Source organism: Acanthochromis polyacanthus, chromosome 7, assembly GCF_021347895.1.
Source record: "Acanthochromis polyacanthus isolate Apoly-LR-REF ecotype Palm Island chromosome 7, KAUST_Apoly_ChrSc, whole genome shotgun sequence".
Taxonomy (NCBI): Eukaryota; Metazoa; Chordata; class Actinopteri; family Pomacentridae; genus Acanthochromis; species Acanthochromis polyacanthus.
The window spans coordinates 37,496,873-37,523,826 of record NC_067119.1 but is presented as its reverse complement, the minus strand read 5'-3'; the positions used below and the strand labels follow the sequence as shown (position 1 = coordinate 37,523,826).

Here is a 26,954-nt window from a genome sequence, read left to right as displayed (position 1 = left end):
TTCTTTTTCCAGACCTTCACATTTTGTCTCGAGCATGTCAACCCTTGAGTGGCACTCAGCAACAGCTTTCCCGTTTTCATCCACGCGCTGTAGTAGCTCGGCAAATCTATCACATTGATCCGTCAGTTTGTCGCTAAAATCATCCACTTTGCTTTCAACTTTCATCAGGATTTTCACTACATCAGCAAATGAGTACTCCCTGTCGGCAATAGTCACTTCAGTGCTTGGTGTCGGCTTTTCAATGTTTGGAGCCAGTTTCTTAGCTGGTGGTAGCTGGGTGGGAGTCGTGTTTAGCGGTCGCCGGGTGCCTTGTGTGTTAGCATTAGCCTTGCCTGGTTTGGTGGTATCCATCGGGGTAGCTTCTTCGGAAGCCGCGGAGGTAGTGGCGTAGCTATGGAAGGCTAGCGAGTTTCCCGCTTTTACGTTTGCTCGATCCTTTGTCGCAGACATCACTTTTTCGTTGTTCTTTTCTTCACAGGTTAGTCAGTAAATGTTTTGCCTGCGTTCACGACAGTTCGTTATGAAAGGAGGGCAGCTGTAATGTAAAATTCGTGACCAAAACGAACAAAGCTCAAAAGTTTGCTTGTGCCCGGTCCGCCATCTTGCCCAGCCCCCCGCATATGAGCCAAGTGAGGTGGTCGGTACCATTCAGATGGAGTAAGCCTCACTGTGATTTTTAGCAAGATATATATCCGGAGAGATGAAAAAGTGTGATAGCCTTGTATAACTCTCGGCCATCACTGTGTTATTACCCTAAATGTATACGCGGGGTGCTCCGATTTGTATGAAAATTCGAAATTCACTAGAATTTCTTAAAATTCGGTTTTTGGTCACAATATGGGCTCAGTATGTTAAAATTAGGATAAAAGCATGTAAAGAAGAAAAACTATATCACATTTATGCAATACCTTTGCCATATAACATAAAAAATATGCTAAATTTGGCGAAAAATGGTTGCGGAAATGCTTTGAATTCCAAAAAGCAACTGAATATTTTGCTAAAAATTGTACAAACCAGGGCATGCACAGCATCAACTAACCACTTAAAATCTTTCTAAAGGGATAGTAGTTCAGAATATGTCAGAATTTGTCACAGTAATAATTTATGTGGTCATATAGTTTGGCAACGTGAAACCATACCCCCCAGTTGTGATTTTGTCGAAACTGGCAGCTCCATCTCTCTGCTATTCAAACTATGATTCCCTGGTGTTTCGCATACGACAGGGTGAACTATGCGAGATATTTGCCAGTCTATTATGCAGAAATGACAAAACTGCCTTCGACTCATCCAACTGTCTACCAGGCTTTACTTGATGGTTATTTTTCTGTTCAGCTGTCCAGTCACAACACCTTTGGATGTCTTCCTGTAGATCAATCTACAGAGGTCACAGTCAACAAGGACACGCAAACTCCTGGCAGGACATCAAGGTTTAGGCTAAAGTCTGGAGCAGTAAAATGCTACTACATCACTGCAGAACAGGATATCTGCAATTTACATCCACAAGGTCAGACGTTCTCATGGGGCATTTCCAGTGAGGAGTAAGCTGGGCCATTTAACCTCACAAGATCTCTAGTAACAAAGTGAGTAAACGTCACACATTTGTAATTGCCTTTGCAGTGGTATAAATACCAGGAACTATTATTCTATTCATTGCATTGAATTAATTGATTGATTGATCAATGGACCAAGTGTTGTGATAAATAGTCTCTAAATGTTCTAACAATACTTTTCAAAGAAACAATTCTTGTGTAGGATGATATAATAATGAACTCTTTCCACCAACACTATCTCCACCTACCTGCAGGACAGTGAACTAGATTTCATCCTACATACTCAAAAGTTACACATTAACCGATGACTCTACATCATATGAAATGATCCTGACTGCACATTATTGGCAGTTTATTTCTTCCTTTTTTACAGCATCTGTGTGAGTTCTGTAGGACACTCTAAATTCAATGTGTGTGTGTTCAATACTTGTAGTGAATCTTAATTTACTTTGTCGATGTTTTTATGCTAAAGTTATTTAATGTGTGATATATCCATCCTAAGGTGGAGACTTCCTGTCAATACCCTGCATTTGAGTAATTGCTCGAGCCTCACCGAAAGAAAAATATGAGCTGTGCATACTCTCAACAAAAATTAATTCCTTTGTTTTTAATCTAAATTGAGTGTAAACAGAGGAAACAAATAGCACACATTGGCATACATGCATGATAAGAGTAACATAGATGATACATACAAAGTACAAGCCAACATTGAAATTGATTCATTAGTTTACTGTTGTGGTGTAAGGCTCTGGCATTAAATACACTGCATAGTAAGTAAGATGTAAACAGTGTGTAGATGAGCATATCAAGTATGGTAAGGACAATACAGAGTAGATTTGTAGAAATGGGCAGCTGGAAGCAGTGGGCTGGAGGAAAGACAGCAGCAGCATCCCACAGTGGATAGGAGGGAGACTAAGCCGGTTGGTGGGACAGCAACCACAGATCTGAAGCCAATCACAAGCATCCAAGGGACAAGGGACACTCAGAGAAAAGACACAGGGGGACACAAAGTGAATATAATGTAATAATGGTAATATATATATATATATATATATATATATATATATATATATATATATATATATATATATATATATATATACCCTCACTAGGGTTGCGGGGGGTGCTGGAGTCTATCCCAGCTGACTCGGGCGAAGGCAGGGGACACCCTGGACAGGTCGCCAGTCTGTCGCAGGGCTACATATACAGACAAACAATCACACACACATTCACACCTACGGGAGTACTCACACCAATTTAGAGTCATCAATTAACCTCAGCATGGTCAAGAGTATGATTAAAACTATGATTTGGTTTATTTACATGTTGAGAGAAATCAGTTGAGTCTGATATTGAATTAAAAGCTGTCATAAGGCTGTCACTGTCAACATCAACATGAATGTTAAAGTCACCCACAATAATGACTTTGCAGTGTTTGTTAAAAAAGGAAAAACATGAAGATGTAAAACAAAACAAAGTAAACTGAATGAGTTTTTAAAAAAATGTTATAAAATATGTATTGTTAAAACTTTGGAAGGGAGATGTAATGATAGTAGTACTATCAAGTGTCCACTAGTTGGCAGTATAAGTGTGTTATGAGTTGTGAACAGAATGCATTGTTGAGCTGAGACCAAGATGTTGCATGTTAAGCTCACAGAAGCACAAATGTTCATGCATGACTTCTTGAATAAAAGAAGGCAGAACATTACAGAAAGACTCCAAAAATCCAAGATGTCAACCAGGATGTGGGCTTCATTTTCTCAATGCAGAAACCAACGGGTGAAGTCCCATCCATGCTCAGGCATCTGATTTTTCTCAATGCCAACCTGCACTGAGGACATTTATACTGTTGGAATACCGAGTTTGGTTCTGTAGGTTTGTGTGCAGTGTTTTGTTCATTTGTTGTTGTTTTTTGTAAAAAGTTTTATTGAGATATTATACAAAAGTAAGAATGTCTGTTTTTGTAACAAAACAAATGCATAAAATGAGGCAATTATAAGGCTTCTCATAAAAACACTGGATGCAGAAGAGTTTGTCAATACACAAATCATTCATATTTGTCTGGCTAGGCTAAAATATGACGCTACAGATACTAAATACTAAATTAGGAACCATTTGGGAGCCGAAAGAGCCGGCTCTTCTTTGGAAGCCATGCCAAAGAACCAGCTCTCTGCAAAGAGCCGAACTTCGTAACACTAGTGACCTCCTCTCTGTCCTTCACCTCTCAACTGTTTTTTGAAGGCAGAGCGGCGATGCAATGTAGCGACGTCATTGGCTGAACTCGTACGTATTGGTCTGTGTGTTTCAGAGCGGATAAACCAACGATAAACACTGGAAAGCTGCGCCGGTAAAATAGAAGCGACCCGTCAATTTACACCCGTATAGACGGCGCCTGGATCCGGTTGCGGACCGCGGTCCGCCATTTAGTGAAACCTGTTATAAGCCATACACCTTTCTCCGTCCCGTACAACTTCACCGCTTCGTAACACAGAGAAGCGGGGAAAGTGAACATTTCGTGAAAAACATACTGATACGTATCTTTGTGCATTTTAAGTGGTTATACTGAAATTCTGGACCTTTTCTAGTGGGTATACGGCGTATATCTGCGTATCACGTACACTACACCACTCGCATTCACACCTACAGACAATTTAGAATTACCAGTTAACCTCAGCATGTTTCTGTACTGTGGGAGGAAGCCTGAGAACCCAGAGAAAACCCACACATGCACAAAGACAACATGTGAACTCCTTGCCTTAGCCTTTTAGCTATATGGCTAACTACCCAGTCACTGTGCAGTCCACAAGCAAAGGCTTTCAATAATTTTCTTCTGTTTTTTTCTTTATTTAATGTCAATGATAACACAGGCCGTGAGATTAATCATGAATTGTGTTGTCCTAAACAGCAACAGCAATTTGTTGAACGCGTCTTGCTGTACACAGACACACACACAAAAACAATTGTGAAGTCGGATGTGACAGTAAGCCGTGAACGCATCGTGAGGCTGGTTAGACTGGCCAGGTGAGTTTCACTGCGATCTGGACATGGGATCAGTTTTCTTTCTTTGTAACTAGCCTTTTTTCAGCTGCGTTCACATTGTCTGCTGACCTGAGATCAGTGTTAGAGAGCGACAGCACAAAGTCAGAGTTTAGGCAGGATGTTCCTGTCTGTTCCACCGAGAAAAAGAGACGGAGAATCGGCTAATCAGCAGGTAAGGCAGGGAGGATCCATATATCCTATTAATTTTCTTTTCGCTGACAGGAATGTAGACTGCATCACGTAAATAGATGGCATAGTTTCTAAATATGAAGTGCATCGCTTTGTTGAGTGAAGTGATTCCTTCACCTGTTTTCTGCTAACAGGATGATATAATTTCATCAAGTCTTTTTGTATAACTGACGAACCGTAGACCAAACTGTTTTTCAGGAAACTAATGTACCAGTTATCGTTAAATCTGCAAGTTACACTGTGCTAGTAATTAAACAAAGTGTAACACTTTTATATCATAGGAGCAGTGAGCACGTTAAGCCTCAGGGACCTGGAGCTCACTCTATAAACATGGGCTTAATCTCATCTGTGATGCCAAGAAAGTAAATACGTTTAAGAAGACAAAGCCAAACGACAGTGGATTTATCAACACAATTAATTGCTTGAAATTTCTCTCTTATTTGAAGAAATTGAAACATAGTATCCACTATTTTCTTACCACTTCAGTCATAGTGAGACAAGCTGTTCCTCATCAGTTTGTTGTGGGCCCCATTCTGTAGTTACAACGTTCAAACTTTGATAACTACCTCCAGTGTTTGCTTTATTTTTTGGTTTTTCTTATGATTGCATACTATATGTGTTCAACCTTTTGGGAATGCAGATTGTTGAACTTTATAGACAACAAATATATTCAGAACATGTCATCTGATGACAATAATCAGCAGAAAACTTCTCTGATTTGATGATTTTCTCTTTTTCTGTGATATCTCCATTTTGGACTGTTAGTTAGACAAAACAAGACAGGCAGACCTGCTACTTTAACTTAAGCAGTGGGAGTTTAATTTAGAGTGTAACTTTGATAAATAAAACGGGAGACTGGAGAAAGAAAGTGGGGAGGAAAGCATTCAAACAATGACAATGAATCATCTTAGGGGCACTGTGTTGACATATTTTGGGATCTATACAGTAGACCGATCAAACTTTTTTCTTTTTTAACTTCGTACTGCTTTTAAGCTTTGTTTTACTCTACAACCATAGCACATCTGAGGACTCAGCTTCTACTGTGACCCTTCTAAGTTAGCACAGGCACCAGAAAAAAAGTACTGTAGTTGTACTAATAATACAAACTGTAAAATCGCACAGCTAGAACGCGAAGTGACAACTAACAGAAAAACATCACTTGGGGGCTTTAAACTATGTGGTTTGCTCTGGAATTAAAGAGATTGTGCCAGGTTTATCCTGACTTTTTAAAACCTAGAAACACACAACAAGCTCAAGTGAGGATAGATGTTCTTCAGCATTAAGATCACTCCAGTGATTAGTATGTCGCTACTCTTCATTGGTTGGGGGCTTTGGACAGGGTTGTTTAACAAAGATCTGAGAGCAAGAAGACAAATCTGAGAGCAGACATTTGCAGGAGCAGTGTGAGTGTTAAGACACATTAAAACTAAAGCACAGGACATTTATTGCTGCAAAATGTGTATTTGAGAGCAGAGAAGTAGTTTTGAGCAGGAGCACAGCAGATTTGTACATGAGCAAGAGTGCTGGAGTGATAGGACAGGGTAAGAAGGAGCATTTCCGCAGGTTTTTCATTCCAACATCTGTAAGATTTTACAATGCTGTCTTATAAACTGGTCGATCTCTGTTACTGCTGCACTTTTTTCAATATGCATACCACTTATGTGCAATAACTGTTTCAACCTCATCCTCATGTATATACTCTTCTTAAAAAGAATAACAATAATAATTATAGTTAGTCTGTGTATTTAATGTTCTCTGTGTTTTTGCACTGTATGTTCCTAATTTATTCTTGTACTGCCTTTATACTTTTTCTCCTTTGGAGCTGCTGTAATGGGGAACTTTCCCCACTGTGGGATCGATAAAGTTTATCAAGTTTATAAAGTTTTGAGGGAGAGCATTACAAGTTCTGGACATATATTGAAGAAGTAATGCTTTCATACTAAGAGATCGTATTTTTGGTTGAAGATAGGAAAGTAACTCAGTAGATTAGTAGACCATCAGCAGGAAGAAGCTACTCTACCATCTTGTCGATTTGAGACAAGTTTGTGCAGAAAAACTGGACTTGAACAATATTAGATCAGATTAGATACTGGTTTCAGGTCACAATCTGCAAAGCTGTTTACAGCTTTTAATCATGTACTTTTTACTCATGTTTGTTGCCACATTTGACTGGTTTGTTGGAATGTTTCCCTGTTTGCTACTAGATCTCAGCGATAAGGGACTGCAGATAAAAATTAGCTTAAAGCTCTGGTGCAATACATCAAATGGAAACATTTATGTACATGGTCCCTTTTTAAATAAAGTGATGATAATAATAATAATAACTTTACAGTACAGCTTTATCATAATATATATGATTTATGTCTAAAGCCATTAAACGAAAGCCCACTTTTTGATAAACCATAATAATAATAATAATAATAATAATAATGGATTAGATTTATATAGCGCTTTTCAAGGCACTCCTTTAAAGCGATTGTTGGTCCAGTTGTTGGCAATACAATTGTACAATTGTACAATTCCATTCAAAAGATGTTTTTATCCAAAGCAATGCACATCTAAGAATAGAGACAACTTGATCAAGGATCTAGTCAATAGAAAGCAACCTGGATAAGTGCCATAAAACAAGTGAAGTACACACTAGACTGTTAATTCTCTGTTTTTTGTCTCCATAGTGAGCATAGAGTCCCAATGTCTTCAGCAGGGGTTGGTTCTGTAACCAGGTTCGATCGATTAAGGGAGATCCCATACTATGACCAGGTCCCTGTGGGCTCCCAAGGGCGAGACTCAGAATTTCCTCCACCCCCACCACTCTTGCATGGGACAATGCCAACAGTCAGCTTAGACCCCCTCCCACCTCCTCCTCTTCCTGAACAGCCTGCTGTTGGACCTGAGTCCCTCAACCCTTCCAGCGATGATGAGCCAATAGAGGATGACTGTGATGCCATGGACATTAAGCCAGTCCACCGCTTCATCCCCGACTCCGTCAAGAACTTCTTCCGTGGTAACAGCGGTAACCGTGGCAGCAAGGGATGGGCCATCCCTCCTTCTTCCCCACCTCTCCCTCCTCCTCACTCCCCAGCCTCCTCAACCAAGAAGAATGCAAACTGTCACACCACAGCAGGAATCCCTTGCTCACCTCCCCACTCTGCCCCTCCATCTCCGTCCCTTCCCGGCTCTTATCAGGACCACTATGGCAACTCTGGAGAGGGCTACACCTCTCAGAGAGAACAAGATCAGCTGTTACTGGGTGTCGAAGCTCTAGAATCTGCATCTGCAGTGCCCACCAATTTCTCAATTCAGACCTACCAGGACCGGGTTGAAGAGTACCACCAGCGCTATGCCTACATGAAATCCTGGGCAGGCCTGCTTCGGATCCTGGGTTGTGTACAGCTGTTGCTTGGAGCTGCTGTGTTTGCCTGTGTCTGCGCGTATGTTCATAAGGACAACGAGTGGTTCAATATGTATGGATACTCACAACCGCAGCTATTTGGAGGGCTTGGTGGAGGTGCTGGTGCATTTGGATATGGGGGCAGTCACTATACAGGCCCCAAGACACCTTTTGTCCTGGTGGTGGCTGGTCTTGCATGGATAGTGACTGTTATTCTTGTTGTTCTCGGAATGACACTATACTACAGAGCCATTCTTCTAGACTCCTCCTGGTGGCCCCTCACGGAGTGCTCCATAAATCTGGTGTTGGCCGTACTGTATTTAGCAGCAGGGATAGTGTATGTGAGGGACACAACTCGAGGAGGCCTGTGCAACATACCTGTCTTCAATAATGGAGTAAATGGGGCATTCTGTCGCACGGAGGCTGGCCAGACAGCTGCCATTGTCTTTCTCTTCATCACCATGGTGCTCTACTTTATTAGTGCAGGAGTGTGTCTGAAGCTGTGGAGGCATGAAGCAGCCAGGATGAGGAGAGAGGGGCTGGCACAGGAGGTACACATGCACACGCACGCACGTTTGTTTTTCTATAGATGGGACTTCTTTTTCAGCATAATGCATTACCTAGCCCCAACTATTAACTATTGCAATTAAATGCTTATCCCAACCCTTAGTCTTCAATCCAGCTACAGTGGAACATCTTTGACAGTCATGACAGAACTGGAACACAATGTAGATTAACGCTGTGTACACTGGACAGAATTTAGTGATATAACCCATTAAACTAGACATACAGTTACCAATATGTCTTTTCTGCAGTGTTTGAATGGAATTAAATAGAGACCTACAGGTGCTTTTTGGCACACAGGCATAGGAAAATTGTCAAAAGTTAATCTTCCAGCAAGCCATTGGTTTCTTCAATATAAACATTCTATTGTAGAGATTACAGCTAAACTGTAATGACCAGTAGTAAGGGGTTTATATCATTCAAAAACACTGGAGAAGATCATTTGAAGGCAGTTTAATGACTTTCTGACTTTGAAAACAGTGAACATCTAATAAATCAATTTCCATTTCTACTTTCTATCACAATAAACCTAGATGAAAACCATTGGATCATCTGTCCCATTGTCTGCAGTAAGTATCAAAGATTGCCTTTTAATGACTAACTCTTAACTTAGAATCCAGTAGACACCCACAAGTGTGTGTGAACTGAACTGATCCCTTTATGCACTGTAGCTTGGCGCAGCCTCCAGGGCCTCAGAGCAGACTCCTCTCCCTACCATCCAGCCAGACATCATGGACACTTCACACAATCCAGCAGCTGCTCCACTGATGCTGCTGGAGCCAGAGATCCTTCGAGGTCACATACCAGCTGGACACATCCCCAAACCTGTTGTTATAGCTGACTATGTGGCGTAAGTGTTACCGTCTTGATCATCCATTCATCCATCCATCCATTCTCTATACACCGCTTTATCCTCACTAGGGTCGTGGGGGGTGCCGGAGCCTATCCCAGCTGACTCGGGCGAAGGCAGGGGACACACAGGACAGGTCACCAGTCTGTCGCAGGGCTACATATACAGACACACAATCACACTCACATTCACACCTACGGACAATCTAGAGTAATCAATTAACCTCAGCATATTTTTGGACTGTGGGAGGAAGCTGGAGTACCCGGAGAAAACCCACGGATGCACAGGGAGAACATGCAAACTCCAAATAGAAAAGCCCAGATTCGAACCCAGTTTCTTTTAACCCAAGTGTGAACCATCTTTTTGTGTTTCTGGCCACTGCTGTGCCTCAGCAGTAACTGTGAAAGATACTAGTTTGAGCTTTCTAACTCAGACTGCTGAAGCCTTCTTTACTTCAGATAAACTTTGAAAAGCATTTTTCGCACATGTTATAAGAATATATTTTAGTGATCATTGTGTGCAGGTTGAATGGTTAGTTTCAATATACTAGTACATATTGGAACCCAAAATTAGTTATAAGGTGGTATTGAAAACATTTATGGCCGGATTACCGCCAAATATACTGTGGACATTCCTGTAAAAAGTATTATAAGATAATACTTTTTAATAATACTCTTTACAGGAATGTCCACAGTATATTTGGCGGTAATCCGGCCTGTAGTTGTGTTACATGGACGGATTTATATTGTCATCTTTAGTTCCTGCTGCTAGGGGACAGAGACGTATTTAGTTGCTGTGTGAATGTATCCAGTGGTCCAAGAAAGCATGTCTACTGCCCTATTTCCACAGGAAGTACCCCAGCATTCATTCAGATGAAGAGAGGGAACAGTACAAGGCTGTTTTCAATGACCAATATGCTGAGTACAAGGAGCTGCATGCAGAAGTCCAGGTCATGGCCAAGAAGTTTGAAGAGATGGATGAGATGATGCAGAATCTTCCTTCCCGGCCCTCTAGTCAAATGGTACAACTTTTACTCAACTCCAGACTAACATACATACTCACACATGCATATACTCTGAAACATTCTTGAATACTTATTGTGTAACCACGTCTAGTAACACCTGAATTTTGTTTCAGGAGAAGGAACGGATCAGTAGTATTTTAATGGACTATCAGAGGAAGAAATCTGTAAGTATGCTTTATGAAACCTGATTCATAATTAAAGTCTGTGGGAGAAACTTCTGTTTCTATGAAGTGTTTATATCCTTTGATGTCCATATGCAGCAAAAATATAGATTACCAAAAATGTGATACAAAGAAATGTTCTTGTTCAAGGTTCTTACTTGAGACAAGAAGTGAAAAAGTAAGGGTCAACGTCAAAGCATCAGAAGTCAAGATATTATTTTAGTTCCAAGAATAGGTCAAACCTTTTTTGCACTCTACTTTCTTTTTATAAGGTTTTTGAATGTGAAATTGAAAGTCATGTCCCAAAGTCACAATTTAGCATCCTGGATATCACTTTTTTGTGTAAGTTCTTCTATCTACCAATCTATTTTTGCAGTATAGATGGTAGCAAACTTGGATGTAGATAAATGTCAAAAGAAGTGGATAAGTGAATAGAGGAAAAGTTACAATCATTCTATTATTTCTTGTAAGTGCATAGTCATGGTCACGTACAAGGATTTATTTTGCACAGAGCGCAATCATTAAAGTGTACAATTTGGTATCAGAGTACGTAGCGAATGTAACACAAACCTAAAACAACAACATTATGGCCAAATCAATTGTCACTGAAATTTTAAAAATCAAATCTTTCTTTCTGTCTTTTATGTTATTTTTAATAGTAAGGTACTGCAGAAATGATAATAAATGTAAAAAAGCAGGGCATGCTAAGAACTAAAACCCAGCTCTTAGCACAGTATTTACCTCTGTCTCCTCTCCTTAGCTCACTCAGACCATCTCTCCTCTGCTTGTTGTCGCTGATTTGAGTCCAGTTGAATTTTTGTTATCCATAGGTGCAACAATTGTCAGTAATGGATATACGAATTTACAGTTCCACCTAACACCTCAGCCAGTCAGTTAAATAAACAGATACAAATGATAACTTGGTCTTGGAACCCTAATAAAAAGTATAAAGTCTGGGCCAGGATTTGTTACATCACTGCTGATAAGAGATGAATGATAGCATCTGTCTCTACTATTGCCACTTTTACACTATTATACCAAAGTATATCGACGTACTTTTTCTTATATTAAACATATTTAAGCAATTTATAGTGGTTGAATGATGCTTGAATCTTAACAAAAGCTTTTATAGTGAAAGTGGAGGCTTATCAGGCTGTTCTTTTCCAATTACATCAGCCAAAAGCAGACTACAGTACTCAAGTATCTGAGTTAAGAAATCCATGAGTCACACTTGGAGAATACAACTATGTTGTCATCAACTGGAAGAAACTAACAAAGGATAGTTGGCTGTCGATTCTCTTTGTGCATTCAGACAAGGGGAAGTAGAATGTAACACAGCTAACATCATTGTTCCTCACTACCTGTATTCTTTATGGTGACTGTAATTAAACTGGAGAGTAAAATTAATACCCTTTCTTGCTTTATTAAATACTCAATATAGAAAATAACTGAGAGACAAAAGTAAACAAAAATGCTTATGGCTACTGTGTGTTTGCCTTTTATTAAAAAGTAGTACTTGGCCTGTGAAAGTGATAGCATATTGTCATCTGTGACTTTGGAATGTCTGAGATACTAACCTTGGTAATGCCATCAGATTTTATACACTTGGGCTGGAAGAGTACATTTTTATTGTAACAGTATATTACAAACTGCTGCTGTTGAGTTTGACAGAAAGAATAGGTTTTTGAGAAAGATGCTATGGCAATAATAGGATTCAGTGTTTTCAGTTCTTGAAACTCTATTAGTAACCAAGTACCGGGCTCTTGATTTGACTTTTTTGTTTTTTTTGTTAAGTCTGTGCCACGATTCCCCCATTTTTATGTAGTTGTATAGTAACTCTGTAAGTCTGTTATTTTTATTAGAGCAAATTAAAAGTCGTTTTTTTGCATAGGAGTTTGATCCTCAAAAACGTCTGTCTGCCTAATTAATGTTTGTGTGATGTACTGAACTATGTGAAGAAGTATTAGTGAAAGTCCTTGATAATGTCTGTCTACCAGGGAGAACATTCCTGATTCATAGAAATTTCACTAAGAATTTCTATAAATTATTTCTGTTATTGTTTCGTGTTCACTTCTTTTCTGTTTTTCTCGTCAGGACCCAACATATTTGGAAAAAAGGGAGAGGTGTGAGTACCTAAAAAACAAGCTCTCTCATATCAAACAGAAGATTCAGGAGTATGACAAGATCAAGGACTAGAATATTTTCAACTAAACCCCACAGTTAACATATCTTTGATCCATGCTGCGGTCTGCAGCTGAGAATACATGCTTTGTTACATAAAGCACAGTAGTGGGAGTGAGGTGGGAACTGAACAAGAATATGTCTCTTCCAGGTGAAACCACACTCAATTTTGGTAAATGCAGAATTACTGCTCACAGCTGTGCAATAATTACAAAACATACAGAATTTTCTGCCTTTGCTAATGCCATGATAACAGACAGAAAATCATTGTCTCGGGTAGGAACATCACCGATGATGACTGTGCTCATAGAGAAAAGTAAAAGGCAAAGAAAAGTAAGCTTCATTAAAAATGAAATCTGGAAACATGGATGGAGGTGAAATAGATAATAATTCTCTACTGTGTGTGTCATAATGCCAAAGTACACTGTTGTTATTAGTTTTTATCCTGATTTTCTTCTGTGCTGCAGGCTTCTGTTAAATTGTGAGGTGTGATGTAAACTCTCATCTGCACAATGTATGAATTGTCTCTCACTTTGTTGCTTAAGTCAAAATGCAGAATATAATGTGCTTTATAGTTAGTCTTGCTTACTGTTTATCTCTGAAACTATGCTGTTTCTGTGAGTCTTTTGTCAGTCTTTTTTCTTCCACTGCTGTCCAAGCTCAGTCAGTGGAAATGAACAATGGTAGCTAATAAAGTTTACACAACTATGAAACAGTAAAATTGAAACAATATGTGTTCAGAATTTATATTTTTGTTAATTGAATGTAGGTTATTTATCCTCAGTACAACGAGAAATCAGTTGGTCATAGCAAATGAATATTTGTAAATAATTGTTTCTTGTGATCTATAGTAAATATGTAAGAGCAAGATCTAAATGTTTTAATACTGGTGGTAGATCTGCTGTACAGTTATTTTAGACCATTATGATTTTTCAACAAATCAGTTTCTTTCTAGAAAGTCAATGTCTTGAGCAACTTTTTATTCATAAAGTTGTTTACATTACAAGTAGTAAAGTTAGAATGGGTCAATTAATTCCCAAGTAAAACCAGGAATCTGTGCTGAAAGAGCCCGATACTTGCCTTGTCTGATGTCACTCTCCTAAAATGACTGCTGTTGTGACTGTGCTGTATACAGCATGGAGGACTGGTTTTGCAGGGCTGAGGTGTTTGCCCAGTATCAGGTTTTGCAACTCGAGAGTTGTTTTGTTTTTGCTGGATGAGCATGACACCCTTTCATGCTTCAGGTTACACTAAAGCAATACAAAAGGGTATTTCAGATTTTATATCAGCAAATTACCTAGGCTATGACTTCCATTGAGTTTTAAATGAGGAATTTCTTACACTGTACCCATGCAACTGTTTTTAAATGTGAAATTGATAATGCTGAAATTTAAGCAAATGGAAAATTATGCACCCTATACTCTGACAATAAAACTAATTAACACATAAGCTCTGTCATTTTTGATTTGATATTATATTTTTCATTTTATTACCATTTTTGTCCATAAAACTCAGTGCTCTCAAAGCCTCAGTCACATCCCGGGGCCTTGGAGTGTGGCGTCCGCTCCTGCCTCTTCCTTGTGTCTGGTACGTACGACGGACCGGTTAGTCCTGTTTGACCTGGTGAGGAGACCACGTGACAGACACACACCTGTAGGAGTGTCTCTTCCGCGCGCTGTGTGGGTAGATGCGATCACGCGCAGTCACTATTTTTATTGTCTTTGTTCATCATCTGAGGGTCACAGCTGTGTTTATCCGGATCAGACGGTCCATCACACAAAGTGAGTCCATTTCAAACTTTTAACACAATGTGGATGCTGAACTGTAGTTAGAGATGGATTAAGTGCCCTGTGCAGAGGACGTACAGTAGTGGAGGGAAGCTTATGATAATCTATTTAAAACCACCGTTGTCTCCTGGAATTCGAATTTGTAACAGCGTATAGCTAACTGCATTTTGTGGTTTTAAATTTAATTTAAATTAAGGTCTGAGAGATTTTTAAAGTCATGCTTTTCAATGTGACTAAAATGCAGAATTTGTGTATTTCCCAGTTGAAAAGCTCTGTGGAACCTTAAAAGAATCAGAATTGGCAGGTATCGCCAGTTACTGAGGTGATCTAGGGCCAAGTGGAGGACAGCAATACACTTGAGTCAAAAGATGGGCTTCTCTGTGGATTGCAGGCTACTTATTCAGCAGTTGTCTTCAAATGGACAGTTTCAGTTTGTGCCAGCATATGTATCTCCGCTCAGTTTGTTGTGCCACAAACAAATCTAAAGTCCAGGCAGCAGGCTGCCCTCTTGTTTTGGTTGAAAAGCTTAGCATTAGCTTTACTGGGGAAGATCAGGATTTGAAGATTTATTTTGTCTTTAGCCCTATAATGGGCTTGTGACCTATCCAGGGTGTAGACTTTCCCTAAATCAACTGGGATAGGCTGGTGACCCCCCACCCCTACAACCCTAATGAGGATTAAGCGGTGTATGGATAATGGATTTTGAATGAAGCAACCTCACCATCAGGCTCCTAATTTTCTTTAATATTTCACAAATCATTATCTTACTAACACAAGCATAATGTTTTGCATGCTGAATGTCCTGCTGGGCCTTCCAAGCAGCCACTGTCTTTATTCACAGGACTGGATATGGAACCACGATCCTTCATGTTTGTACTTATGCATTGACAGCCCAGAGTATTCAGATTTGTCAAGTACTACAAGCTGACATTGAAACTGCCCTCAGATATTCAAGCCTGCTCTCTTATTCCTTCAATCTGATTTTGTTGACAGTGTTATTTAGGCAGAGCATTCGCAGAGTTGCTTGTGTTTCTAAATATTTGATAGTTTGACTTCTTTTCTTAGAATGCAAGGTTTGATAGAAAAAAACTTTTTTATATTTCTCAAAGTAGATTATTGCAACACCTATTAAACTGGCAATAATATTTATAATTTCAAATGGCACCCAGCCTGACATTTCAGTACATAAATTCAAATGCATTTCTAAGTGCTGATTTGCCTAATTCAAACAATATCTTTATTACTTTCCCTGATGGTTCATTTTCAGAGTAAATGAAAGCAGGTGATTCAGGAAAACACATTCAGCATGCAGTGCTACCTGGTGTCTGGTAAAATAGTCTGAAAGTTACTGTCAGGCGCTTCATGATCTTTGGAATAACAAAAGGCAGGCTGCTGGTATGTGGCACCACAGCAAAGATGGTCAATTTGACAGTTAAGATTATACTTCAGTATTTTCATGTGCAGTGACTGTGTCTTCTCATTTTGCATTTCAGTATGCCGAGCAACAAACACAGCCATCCATCACACCAGCCAAGTGGTAGCAAACAGTAAGTTGACCTCCATTTGTGTCTTACTTCTGCATTTAGTTCAGTAACTTAATGATAGGGCTGATTTAAATGGTGTTAACTTGCATATAGCGTTTTTATTTTTTCAGTGTACATACTGCTGTGACAGACCCATGCAGTAAAATCTATTGAAATTTTATCAGACTTATAAATGCAGTAAACTGGGTTGGTGGTTAATACTTCATTTTCAAAAATCAGCAAATGAATCAGTCAATCAACAACATATTATTCTTCTACTTTTTTGATGAGTGTTAATGTCAAAATTGCACACAGATGTTTTTTTTAAATTTGAAGTCAACTCCTTAAGCCGCTAAGACATTAAAATGCATATTTTTGTGTTATTCTATACACCATGTCGATGTAGAAACCAATACAATGACAGAAAAAATGAAGGTCATCAGATGAGCGCAATCACATAAAAAGTCATCAGTTCAGCTGTAATCAGATTTATAGGTATTCTCCTTTCTAGTCTTGCTGAATGACCATGTCTCATGCAGACAACCTATATTTTATGATAGTTAAAGTGACATCTGAAATAATAAGCTAAATTACAGAGTCTTGCATAGCCAAACCATTCTCCAGGTCAGTCAGTGCTGATCCCAGTACTTGTCAAAACGTGCCATTTTCAGTGTGTGGGTTACTGCTCAGAGGATGTTGTTTCCCGTGGTGAAGAGGGCTTATGAAAACACTAAGGCATGAATAGCAAAAAGGAAGGAGAATGTTGTGTGGAATGCACAACGAGAATGGCAGGCTTAGGCTCAAAGTCAGCATCCAGTGAGTCAGACTACGGTAATCATATCCAAATGGGATTACGACAACAAGAGGGTTTGCAAAATGTTGAACTTTTATGTTTTAGCACCAATTAAAAGTAGATTACTAGAATATGAAAAAATCATGTTCAGTTTAAGGTTTGTTGTTAGCTGAATTCTTTTAAGATCACTGACTTGTCTTTTACCGTTATGCTAAAATGTTGTCAAATGTAGCACAACAGACATTGACTACAGCTTCTTTTTCTTTTTCTGTTGCAGCCACAGCAGCAGACATAGGCACAGCGAGCTCATGTCCAACCCAGCCTTTTCCTACTATCCAGGAGACAAAATGCTTCACTTTTATCGCTGGACATCGCCACCAGGTGTGATGAAGATATTATGTATCATCATCATCATCATGTGTGTGGCTGTGTTTGCGTGTGTTGCCTCCACCCTGGCTTGGGACTATGATATGAACCTCCTGGGTCTGGGAGGTGGAACTGGCTTGTTGCCAGGTTTTGGCAGCTCAGTTGGAGGCTCATTCGGCGGCTCATTTGGCGGCTCATTTGGTGGCTCATTTGGCAGCGGTATTGGCAGCGGTATTGGCAGCAGCGGTTCCTATGGCTATGGAACACAAATGGATCCCAAAGCTGGCAAAGGCTTTATTATTGGTATAGCTGCCATTACCTTCATAGCTGTCCTCGTCATATTTGTCTTGGTTGTTTCCAGGCAAAATGCTGCCCGCTCACCAAAGTTCTACCTAGCAACCATCATTATCTGTGCTATCTTGGCATTTCTGATGATCATTGCCACTATTGTGTATCTGGTGGCGGTGAACCCAACAGCACAGTCCACAGGATCTGTGTATTACAACCAGGTTCGCCAGCTGTGTGCCCAGTACCAGACTCAGACGCAGGCCCAGGGCATCTTCCTCAACCAGTATCTCTACCACTACTGTGTGGTGGAGCCCCAAGAGGTGTGTTACATCTGTCTGTCTTTTTTTTTTTTTTTTTTTTTTTTGTGGTGTTTTGGGTTCTGTGGGACAGGTTGCATTTGCTGTATGGCTTATTTCTCAACAGTTGCTAAATCATTTTGTTTAAATATGTTGTAGAGGTACTGTAGATACTGGTACTTCAGTCAAACCTCCTTCTTTTATGAAGATGGATATACCAATTTCTTTCTAGTGTTGAGTTGAGTTTGATATGAGGTCAGAATCTGAGAATAAATAATGTGTTTGAATGGATATCACTAATGACAGGTGTAGCGCACCTTTAAATCCACAGACAAATTTGTCTTATTAATACTTAAATATTTCCACTGTAAAAAATCTGTTACTCTCCAAACTCTTACCAGATATAAAAACAGTCCTGATTCACAGAAGTAATTTATGAAGCAGCTTTGGGCAAATGTGAATATTGAAAGACCATTCCTGTGTTTTTGGATGTTTTAGCTCCATTTAATCACTTTATCTTAACTGTTCCTCAAGATCAAGATATATTGTGGTGTTCTATTGTTGCATCCAGACAGTAACTGAATTTCATTTATTTCACTCTGACCTAAAAAGCGTCTTGGCAGAGTCTTGATAGAGAACCTGTAATCCACCACATTATACATGCCTGTAGCTGGCAAAATTATCACTTTGATGGATAAATAGGAAGAGTGATTACATGCACTGAAGTAACTCACTGAAAATATTCAAATGTTACTTTCCTTGTCTGCTTTCTTTTGCAACATGCATACTGGTAAGAAGCACATCAGAAACATAACTGCATAGTATGAGGACCAGGTTTGTAGGTCATATGAAGAAGCCAACTTCCTAAGGAAAGCTGACTGTAACCCAGTTACTTACATGCATGCAAATGTAGTCATTCTTTCAAGACAGGCTTATATTTAAAAGTTGCCATGTTAAAATATTTAATTATTTTTTTCTATTGAATTAGTGCAACAATTTTCTTTACAGTGGGTAATTTTGGTGAACCGAACCTGAACCAGTAGATTCTTAGAGAAGTCCCCTTTTTTGCTCAGGCCTAGTTTTTGTAAGTGTGAGTCTTGGTTACCTCTCATTTTGAGGCCTCCCTTTAACTTACTTATGCATTAGTGGATTGAATTTCAGCTCACTGGTGTTCTGTGGTTCTTGCAGGCCATAGCTATCATCCTGGGCTTTCTGGTGTTTGTTGCCCTCATCATCCTGCTGGTGTTTGCAGTCAAGACTCGCTCAAAGATCAGGCGCTGGGGCCAGGACCGTATTCTCTGGGAGGAAGTGAAGGTGGTCAATACTGGTCTCCACAACAGTATCGGGGAGTGGGTAAGTTTGTGTGGGACTGTGTTTGTAGGTCACTGTTTGAACAACATGTTTGCTTAACAGCAAAAACCTGAATCTGGTAAATGAAATTTTATTCAGTGAACTCAGACTGAAATAAGGACGTTAGGTCAGTTCAACAAACTCAAAATTCTAGTTAGAAATATTTTTAAACTCGGTGAACTAAAGCAAACATTCATTTAAATTAAATGTACTTTGTGAGTGTTTAATACTCTACTGTGCTTTTTAAGAGACGTAGTATGCCTGTGTGTGTGTGTGTGTGTGTGTGTGTGTGTGTGTGTGTGTGTGTGTGTGTGTGTGTGTGTGTGTGTGTGTGTGTGTGTGTGTGTGTGTGTGTGTGTGTGTGTGTGTGTGTGTGTGTTGGACACATGAGGCAAGGCTGGATGGTTTCATTTGCAGTTTCTGGGTGTGGTCTGTTTAGCCACTCTGTGCTGTGCTGGCAGGATGATGGGTTTTTTAAAATAAATAATACTAGACCTATCAGAACATACAGCAGCTAAACAACACTTTAAAATCCAGATTATTGGATGTAAAAAATAACATTCATACAAATCAGACTGTGCTTACATTTCTAGTAAAGACATTGCCATAGTTTGCCTTCTGAAGGCAGTGACACAAATGAAAGTGTTTACCTGAAAACTACTTCCATAGCAGCATAGCTTTCATTCCAAGTGTGTAAACTTTCCCAGTAGTTTGCTTTCAAACCTGATATCTCAGCAGTTGACCTGGCTAAGAGACATTGTCTCAGGCTTCCTGTTGATGGTAGTGATAGTATCGGTGGAATTCAGGCATGCAGGGAGAAGTAGGGGAACCGGTTGGTCCATTGTGAATGGCTCATACAAGCACTGTTCTTCATATGGAGAGACAGTTTCTGTAGCTGAGACTGTTACAGGTAAGAGAGGAGCCACAGGTAAACCTGTCAGAAACCTGAGACAAGTTAACTTTTGTGGGAGAAAAAATACATTTTAAAAAATGTACAATGACTGACATGAAGAAAAAATCCCATTGTTGGTTTCTTAACCCTCAAGCGACCAAGCTATTTTAGCGACTAAAATGACCGACTGGGGTCATTTATGACCCCACTATATTTTACACAGGAATATGTCTACTTTATTGCCTCTTTTTGTGCTTTCTTACCTATTCCACTCCACTGCATTTTAAGATGGATATTCTAAAATAACCATCTTTTATTATTCATGGATTTTAATCATTTTTGACTCAGAGCTAAAGTAAAACCATATGAACAATATGAGGCATTGTAAGAACGCAATAACATTTATTTAGACACGCTTTGTCTGCCACTTCTGTTAAAACTTTATTCCTTTTATTTCCTCAATAGTAAATCAGAAGTACATAAAAACAAAATCTACAGAAACATCTTGTCTGTATGTGTGCAATGTAACATGCAGAGAAGTATTTAGATTAGGGGCGGCTGTGGCTCAGGTAGCAGAGCCGTTTGTCCAATGGAAGACACTTCACCCACCTTACCTCCAGTGCTACCACTTACACTGGTGTATGAATGTGTATGCTGTGTAATGTTGGTGGTGGTCAGAGGGGTTGTAGGAGTGGATTGGCTGCCAGTCAGTCTGCCCCAGGGCAGCTGTGGCTAAAAATGTAGGTCTGCCAGCTATAGTGCACTGCAAAACACTGAAATATAGTGATTAGAGGTAAAAATACATAAATAAAACTAAGGCCTACAATAGTGAAAAACCTATACATCTTTCTGGGGTCATAAGTGACCCCAGACAAGTTTCCATTATCCTTGTCACACCAGTTGGCCGATCTCTACAAAAAACTATGAGCAGCTGTAGGACAAGTAGATTGACAAATTCATGGTAGGAAACATTTTCAGATAAAAGATATAAAAACGGCAAATATGATTATATGGCTGGGGTCATAAATGACCCCACTCGGTTGCTTGAGGGTTAATGTGATCATACAGTTACTATGATTTTATTACACAACATTGTAGAACATAGAAAATAAACAGTCCTCTCAAAATTCTTCAAGTCATCTGAAGTATTGCAGTAATATTTATTAACACTAATAGTGATAGGTATATGTGAAAACCCTTTCTTTCTTTTTGTGAAGAAAAAATGTTCAAAGATCCCGAAACTTTAACACACAGTGTAAACTTATAGTAATAGTAACAGTAGTTTTAAGTGGCAAGTTGTGCTATGGTAAAAAGTCAAGCAATATGTTACTTATCAGCTGAACTTTATTGTCCTTACAAAGGAACACTATAGATTTAGTATTACAATTTCATAAAGTTGTGGGACTTCTGAAATAGATTTAAAATATGAGTGGTCAGCATTGAATCAGCAGAAACCACAATATATTTATTTTGTAGTCTTTAATGTTGCACAAGGTTCAGAATTGTTGGATCCTGCACTTCCCATAATGCAGCTGAACTGTTAGGCCCTGTCAATTTGACTTGAATTCTTACCTTTTCTTGCTTGAAAGTTGTGATGCAGGTTGTGTTATAAAGTTGTTGTTCCTTGGCCCAAGATGAAATTACAGTGATGTCATCATCAGGGTTTTTGTAAAACCACAACTACCAGTTTAACTGTATGCTTGCTTCTCCACCATGTTTCATGTATTTTTTTTTTGCATTCTTGCCTACATTGTAAAGCATCTTTGAGTGTCTTAAAAAGTGTATATATAAGTATTATTATCTTGTAATTATTTTTAGTATTTTTTACAGTGATCTTCATTGTATAAGTGAGTGTTTCTTACCCTAAAAATGAAAATATTATCATTTCATATCTTTAACTTGGTCTAAAAATAGAAATTGACCTTTTTTAATTAAATTCAGGGTCATTAAAACTGATCCTCAGATTTAGCTCTACAGAAACTCAAACTCTGATGAGAATGTATGATTTTGTTTTTGCTGCAGGTAAACAATGTGTCTGGTGAACCAGAGGTTCTGGTTAATGACCACAATGATAAAGTTGGGAGATCTAGAGACTATCTGGACCAGCTAGACTACAATAAGCCCCTGTACCTACCAGGGTAAGTTATACATTATATTGTGTGCCTTTTTTTAGTCATTTTTATTATATTTGCACTGCCCAGCCAGTGCTCAGTTTCTCGTGACAACTTGCCTAGGAATCTAACCTTACCCAGGACCGGCTAGCTGTCAGGCTAACTGTCAGGAACAGTTATCTCTTAACAACAGTTAAGCAACTGTTGTTGCCTAACCAGAGTTCCTGTAATACTGACCCGATGGGAAAGATTTTACCATGGACTCTGTCATAATCTTTGGCTTTATTAACTAGAATCAGTCCTAAAATGTTTTAAAAATGTTTATAAAAAATCAACTTATAAAAAATCAACTTAATTAATAATCTAAATAAATAGATGTAGAAAATGCATACCCAGATACATGTTCAATTACAATTTAAGTGAAATCAAATGTTTAGGCTTATACTACATGAAAAAATTTATCCCGATGGAATGACAATGCAACAGCTGAAATGTAATGTCTACCATAGACTTGTAAAGTTTGAAACCCCTGTGTCTTTAGCACGAAAAACTGTAATGCATTTTGGTTCTTTTATAGATTTATTATTGGTCTTTTGGAAATATGATGACATCTGTTGAATTAAAAATGTACATACAGTAACTTCAGTTATCAGTTTTGGTGATGTAGAAAATTGGTTTAATCAAATTGGTTTGTGGAATGATTACAATTGACTACAGCTGTTGGCTGAAAGTCTGAGGAGCTCAGCAAACATCCGACAAAGAAAATTATTGCTTGAACGAGTCAGGAGAGTCGCTTGGAATCATTTCAGAGGTGCCCCAGATTCCAAAATCTGATGAACTGATGTTCAATTCCCATCCTGGGTAATGATGCAAAATCATAAAAACAATAAGACATGTCTCCCCTGTACTGCCTACTGTCAATAATCTGTGATGCATCTGTGGTGAAGCCAGGCACTCTCTTGACTGTGCTGAAGCTTATAGATTCCTGAAGAACATTTAGGTGTTGGAGGATGGAGTTCTGGACCATGTTAACACTATTGTCTACAGACCCATTTGGTGAAGGGGGTCCACTGGCTTAGTGATAGCTTTCATATAAAAGATAGTTGACAAGTCTGCTATAAAATTGTATAAATCAACTATTCTATTTACAGAGACTCGGACATCAGCAGCTCTGTGGGAGGCCTGAAACCTAGGCTGAAGGACTATGATACTGGTATGGAATCAGGAGATGACCTTGAGGAAGAGGACTTCAGTGTGTGAGTGGAAGTGGTGTAAATATGATAACCAGTTTGATTATGTGAAAGATTTTAAACTGCTTTTCTCATTATGATAAATCTTCTTCTTTTCCTTTCGACTTTTCCTTTCAGGGGTCTGCACACTGAATCATCTGCTTCCGTCTGACCCTATCTTCTGCATCCCCTCTCTCACACCAACTAACTTCATTTTCTCTTTCACTACATCCATACACCTGCTCTTCCTCTAGGCCTCCTGCCTGGCAATTCAAAACTTAGCATCCTTCTACCGATATATTCCCTATCCCTCTTCTATACATGTCCAAACCATCTCAGTCTGGCTTCTCTGACTTTATCTCTAAAACGTCTAACATGCACTGTCCCTGTGATGTACTCATTCCTTATTCTATCCATCCTGGCCACTCCCAAAGAGAACCTCAACATTTTAATATCTGCTACTTCCAGCTCTGCCTCCTGTCTTTTCCTCAGTGCCACTGTCTGTAAACCATGCAACATCCCTGGTCTCACCACTGTTTTCTACACCTTTCTTTTCATTTTTGCTGATACTCTTTTGTCACACATCACACCTGACACTTTTCTCCACCTGTTCCAACCTGTTTGAACACACTTCAAAGCAGTTGAACCCTGCTCCTAAACTTTGAGCCTTGCTACCTTTCCACCTGGTCTCCTGAACACACAGTATATCCTCACCTTCCTCCTCTGCATCATGTCAACCGACTCTCTAGCCTTTCCTGTCATAGTCCCAACATTCAAAGTCCCGACTCTCAGTCGTAGACTCTAGACTTTCCTCTTCTCTCTCTGCCAATGAACACACCTTCCTCCTCCCCTTCTTCAACTAACAGTTGCCCAGTTTCTACCGGCACCCTGTGGGTCAACAGCACCGATGTCGGTTGTTGTTAACCTGGGCCTCAATCAATCCGGTATGGAAGTTGTAGGATTGATACGAATATTAGATTTGACATAGGTTTTTCGTCAGATGCCTTTCCTGACACAACCCTCTGCATTTATCCGGTGTTGGGATCGGCACATGGAGGACACTGGCTTGTGCCCCCTTGAGGCTGCTATTTACTCCTTACGATAAATAATGATTTGATAAATTATTTATGATAAATAATGCTGTCCTTAACTGGGATTTTCTGGATCTCGTAACCACAAATCCATTTGATATCCACCCCACCAAATGTATCCAATAAAGAATAATACTAGTTAACATAGTAAACTGTCTCTATGACAGGCTACCTGTCCAGGGTGTCCCCTGCCTTCGCCTGAGTCAGCTGAGATAGGCTCCAGCCCCCCCACGACCCTAGTGAGGATAAAGCGGTGTATAGAGAATGGATGGATGGATGGATGGATGGATGGATAATAAACTGTGTAAATGAATTTATTTCTGGTCTTATCTGTAGCTTGTTTCCCTCCATTGTGGATGAGCAAGAGCGTCTGAGCTACAAACGGGAGTTTGACCGGGATCACCATGAGTACAAAGGCCTGCAGACTGAACTGGACAACTTAAACCAGGACTTAGCTGACCTCAACAGGGAGCTGGACCGACATTCTGAGGGCAGTCCACAGTTTCTGGTGAGGCTGCACTTTTGAAGTGAGGTTGGCCAGTCTTCCTTTACTAGGCTCATCAATGATCAGTGATTGTGACTCCAAAATAGAATAATGTTTACATAAGGATGAGAAAGTGGTCAGTTAATGAGAACATCTTAAGGAAATTACATATAGAAATGAGTTATAGGTAATGTTAACTGTTGGCCATCCACTACAGACAAATCGATGAACTGTTCTTTCCCATCTATAAAAAACATGTTGCATTTTTTTCTAGGGTGTACATTACATTTAGTTTATGATTTGTTTAAGGATTCCTTATTCTAGGACATGAATAGGGGGTGGCTTAATTTGCAGAAGGTTTTGCTAGAGATTTACAAGACTGATATTTTAAAGTTTTATTCATTACTATTTCCAGTCATTAAATTGCAGAATCCTCTAATGCTACTGAAAATACTATTATAAAGGTTTCGCAATGTTGGACCAAAAACAAGGCCATGCAACTGAAATGGCTTGTGCTCTTTGATTATCTATAAAAGTTGTTGTGAATCAGGAAAAACAGTTTTCTTTTGAGTGGTCACTTAAACATTTTTATAATTTCAGGATGCCATGAATGAATACACCAGGCTGAAGAATCTAAAGCAGGTAAGGCATATATTCAGATTTTTTGGTAGTGTTGTTCTGTACAATTCTCTGAGATGATGTGATGAAATCAAATGGTTTAAATTATTGAATTATTACTGAATTATTATTAATCTTCTACAGTCATCAGACTACCAAATTAAGAAGAAGCGGTGTAAATATCTCAGATCCAAACTGTCACACATCAAGAGAAAGATTGGTGAATATGACCGTCGACCTTGAACCTTCACCTGTGACCCTGTTCATGTAGAAAAAGACACAAATATGCAATTTCCCACCCTGCTGTTTTTCATTGTGTGAGTATATCACAAAAATATTTGTGATTTTTATGGTGGCAACCTGTTGCCACTATGTTTCTTTTTTTAATTATTATCAACCTATCCAGATTTTCCACAAGGGCAGGGTTGAATGAAATGTGCATTCTTTATTATTGTCTTTGACCAACTCTGAAACCTCTGCCAGTTACACAGAGAACTATTTTGACTAACAATGAAAGTGTGAGATGTTTTGTACCAGTGCTAGTGATTTTCATGGAACGGTTATTCTCTTTCCTTTATAGCTTTACAAAAAAAAAAAAAAAGAAAAAAAGTTTGACAGTTTCATGTAAAATTAAGGCACAGCTAAGATGAGACATGCATTTGTTGGCATCATTAGGTCACTCTCTATCCAGTGTAAAAAAAATAAAACGTTTGTTTCTATTATTAGTGATGTGTGTAAATAGTTGTGTTTTAAGCCTTTCTGTACTCTTCAGTTGTTTTCCATAAAACTGTGTAAAAGAAGAACCTCTGTCCTTGCTATTATGGTCTTTTCTCATGGTGGATATTTAAGGGAAAACCCCAGATTAACCAAGTCATCATTAATGCTCCGTGTGCTATTAAAATTGTCATTTCCAGGAAATAATTTCACTTCCATGTTATTCAAACAATCCCACCACTTTCTCCATTTCTTTGAATTCTGCCGATTTTTTTTTCAAAGCCGTCTGCTCTTTGAGATGGAAGCACCGTGTACATGGTGCAGTTGTGAAAGTGTAACCGTCTGTATATTGTGCAATGTAAAGGTTCAATAAACATACAATTATTATCCTATATTGTGTGACTGTTTAAAATAACACACTGACATGAGTTCCAGTGATAAATGAAACTGCGATGGTAACTAT

General features: G+C 39.1%; 1 protein-coding gene across 1 annotated transcript; it reads left to right on the top strand.

Moving 5' to 3' along the window:
- The first annotated feature begins 4,518 nt into the window (after nucleotides 1–4,518).
- On the top strand, nucleotides 4,519–26,883 carry LOC110959876 (uncharacterized). The gene is made up of 16 exons (XM_051951150.1): nucleotides 4,519–4,761; nucleotides 7,454–8,720; nucleotides 9,267–9,302; nucleotides 9,405–9,583; nucleotides 10,433–10,604; nucleotides 10,721–10,771; nucleotides 12,863–12,963; nucleotides 14,482–14,730; nucleotides 16,230–16,283; nucleotides 17,330–18,026; nucleotides 19,191–19,355; nucleotides 22,267–22,382; nucleotides 23,507–23,611; nucleotides 25,012–25,183; nucleotides 25,760–25,801; nucleotides 25,922–26,883. Exons 2-16 carry the CDS (start codon nucleotides 7,470–7,472, stop codon nucleotides 26,018–26,020), a joined length of 3,489 nt encoding a protein of 1,162 aa, XP_051807110.1. The 5' UTR covers nucleotides 4,519–4,761; nucleotides 7,454–7,469; the 3' UTR covers nucleotides 26,021–26,883.
- Nucleotides 26,884–26,954: the final 71 nt, after the last annotated feature.

Bases quoted from the DNA above. Each gene is read 5' to 3' on its own strand.
- LOC110959876 (XM_051951150.1), top strand. From the start codon at position 7,470: ATGTCTTCAGCAGGGGTTGGTTCTGTAACCAGGTTCGATCGATTAAGG. The intron at 10,772-12,862 runs GTAAGTATGCTT...TTTTCTCGTCAG, and splicing joins ACTATCAGAGGAAGAAATCT to GACCCAACATATTTGGAAAA. The intron at 18,027-19,190 runs GTGTGTTACATC...TGGTTCTTGCAG, and splicing joins GTGTGGTGGAGCCCCAAGAG to GCCATAGCTATCATCCTGGG.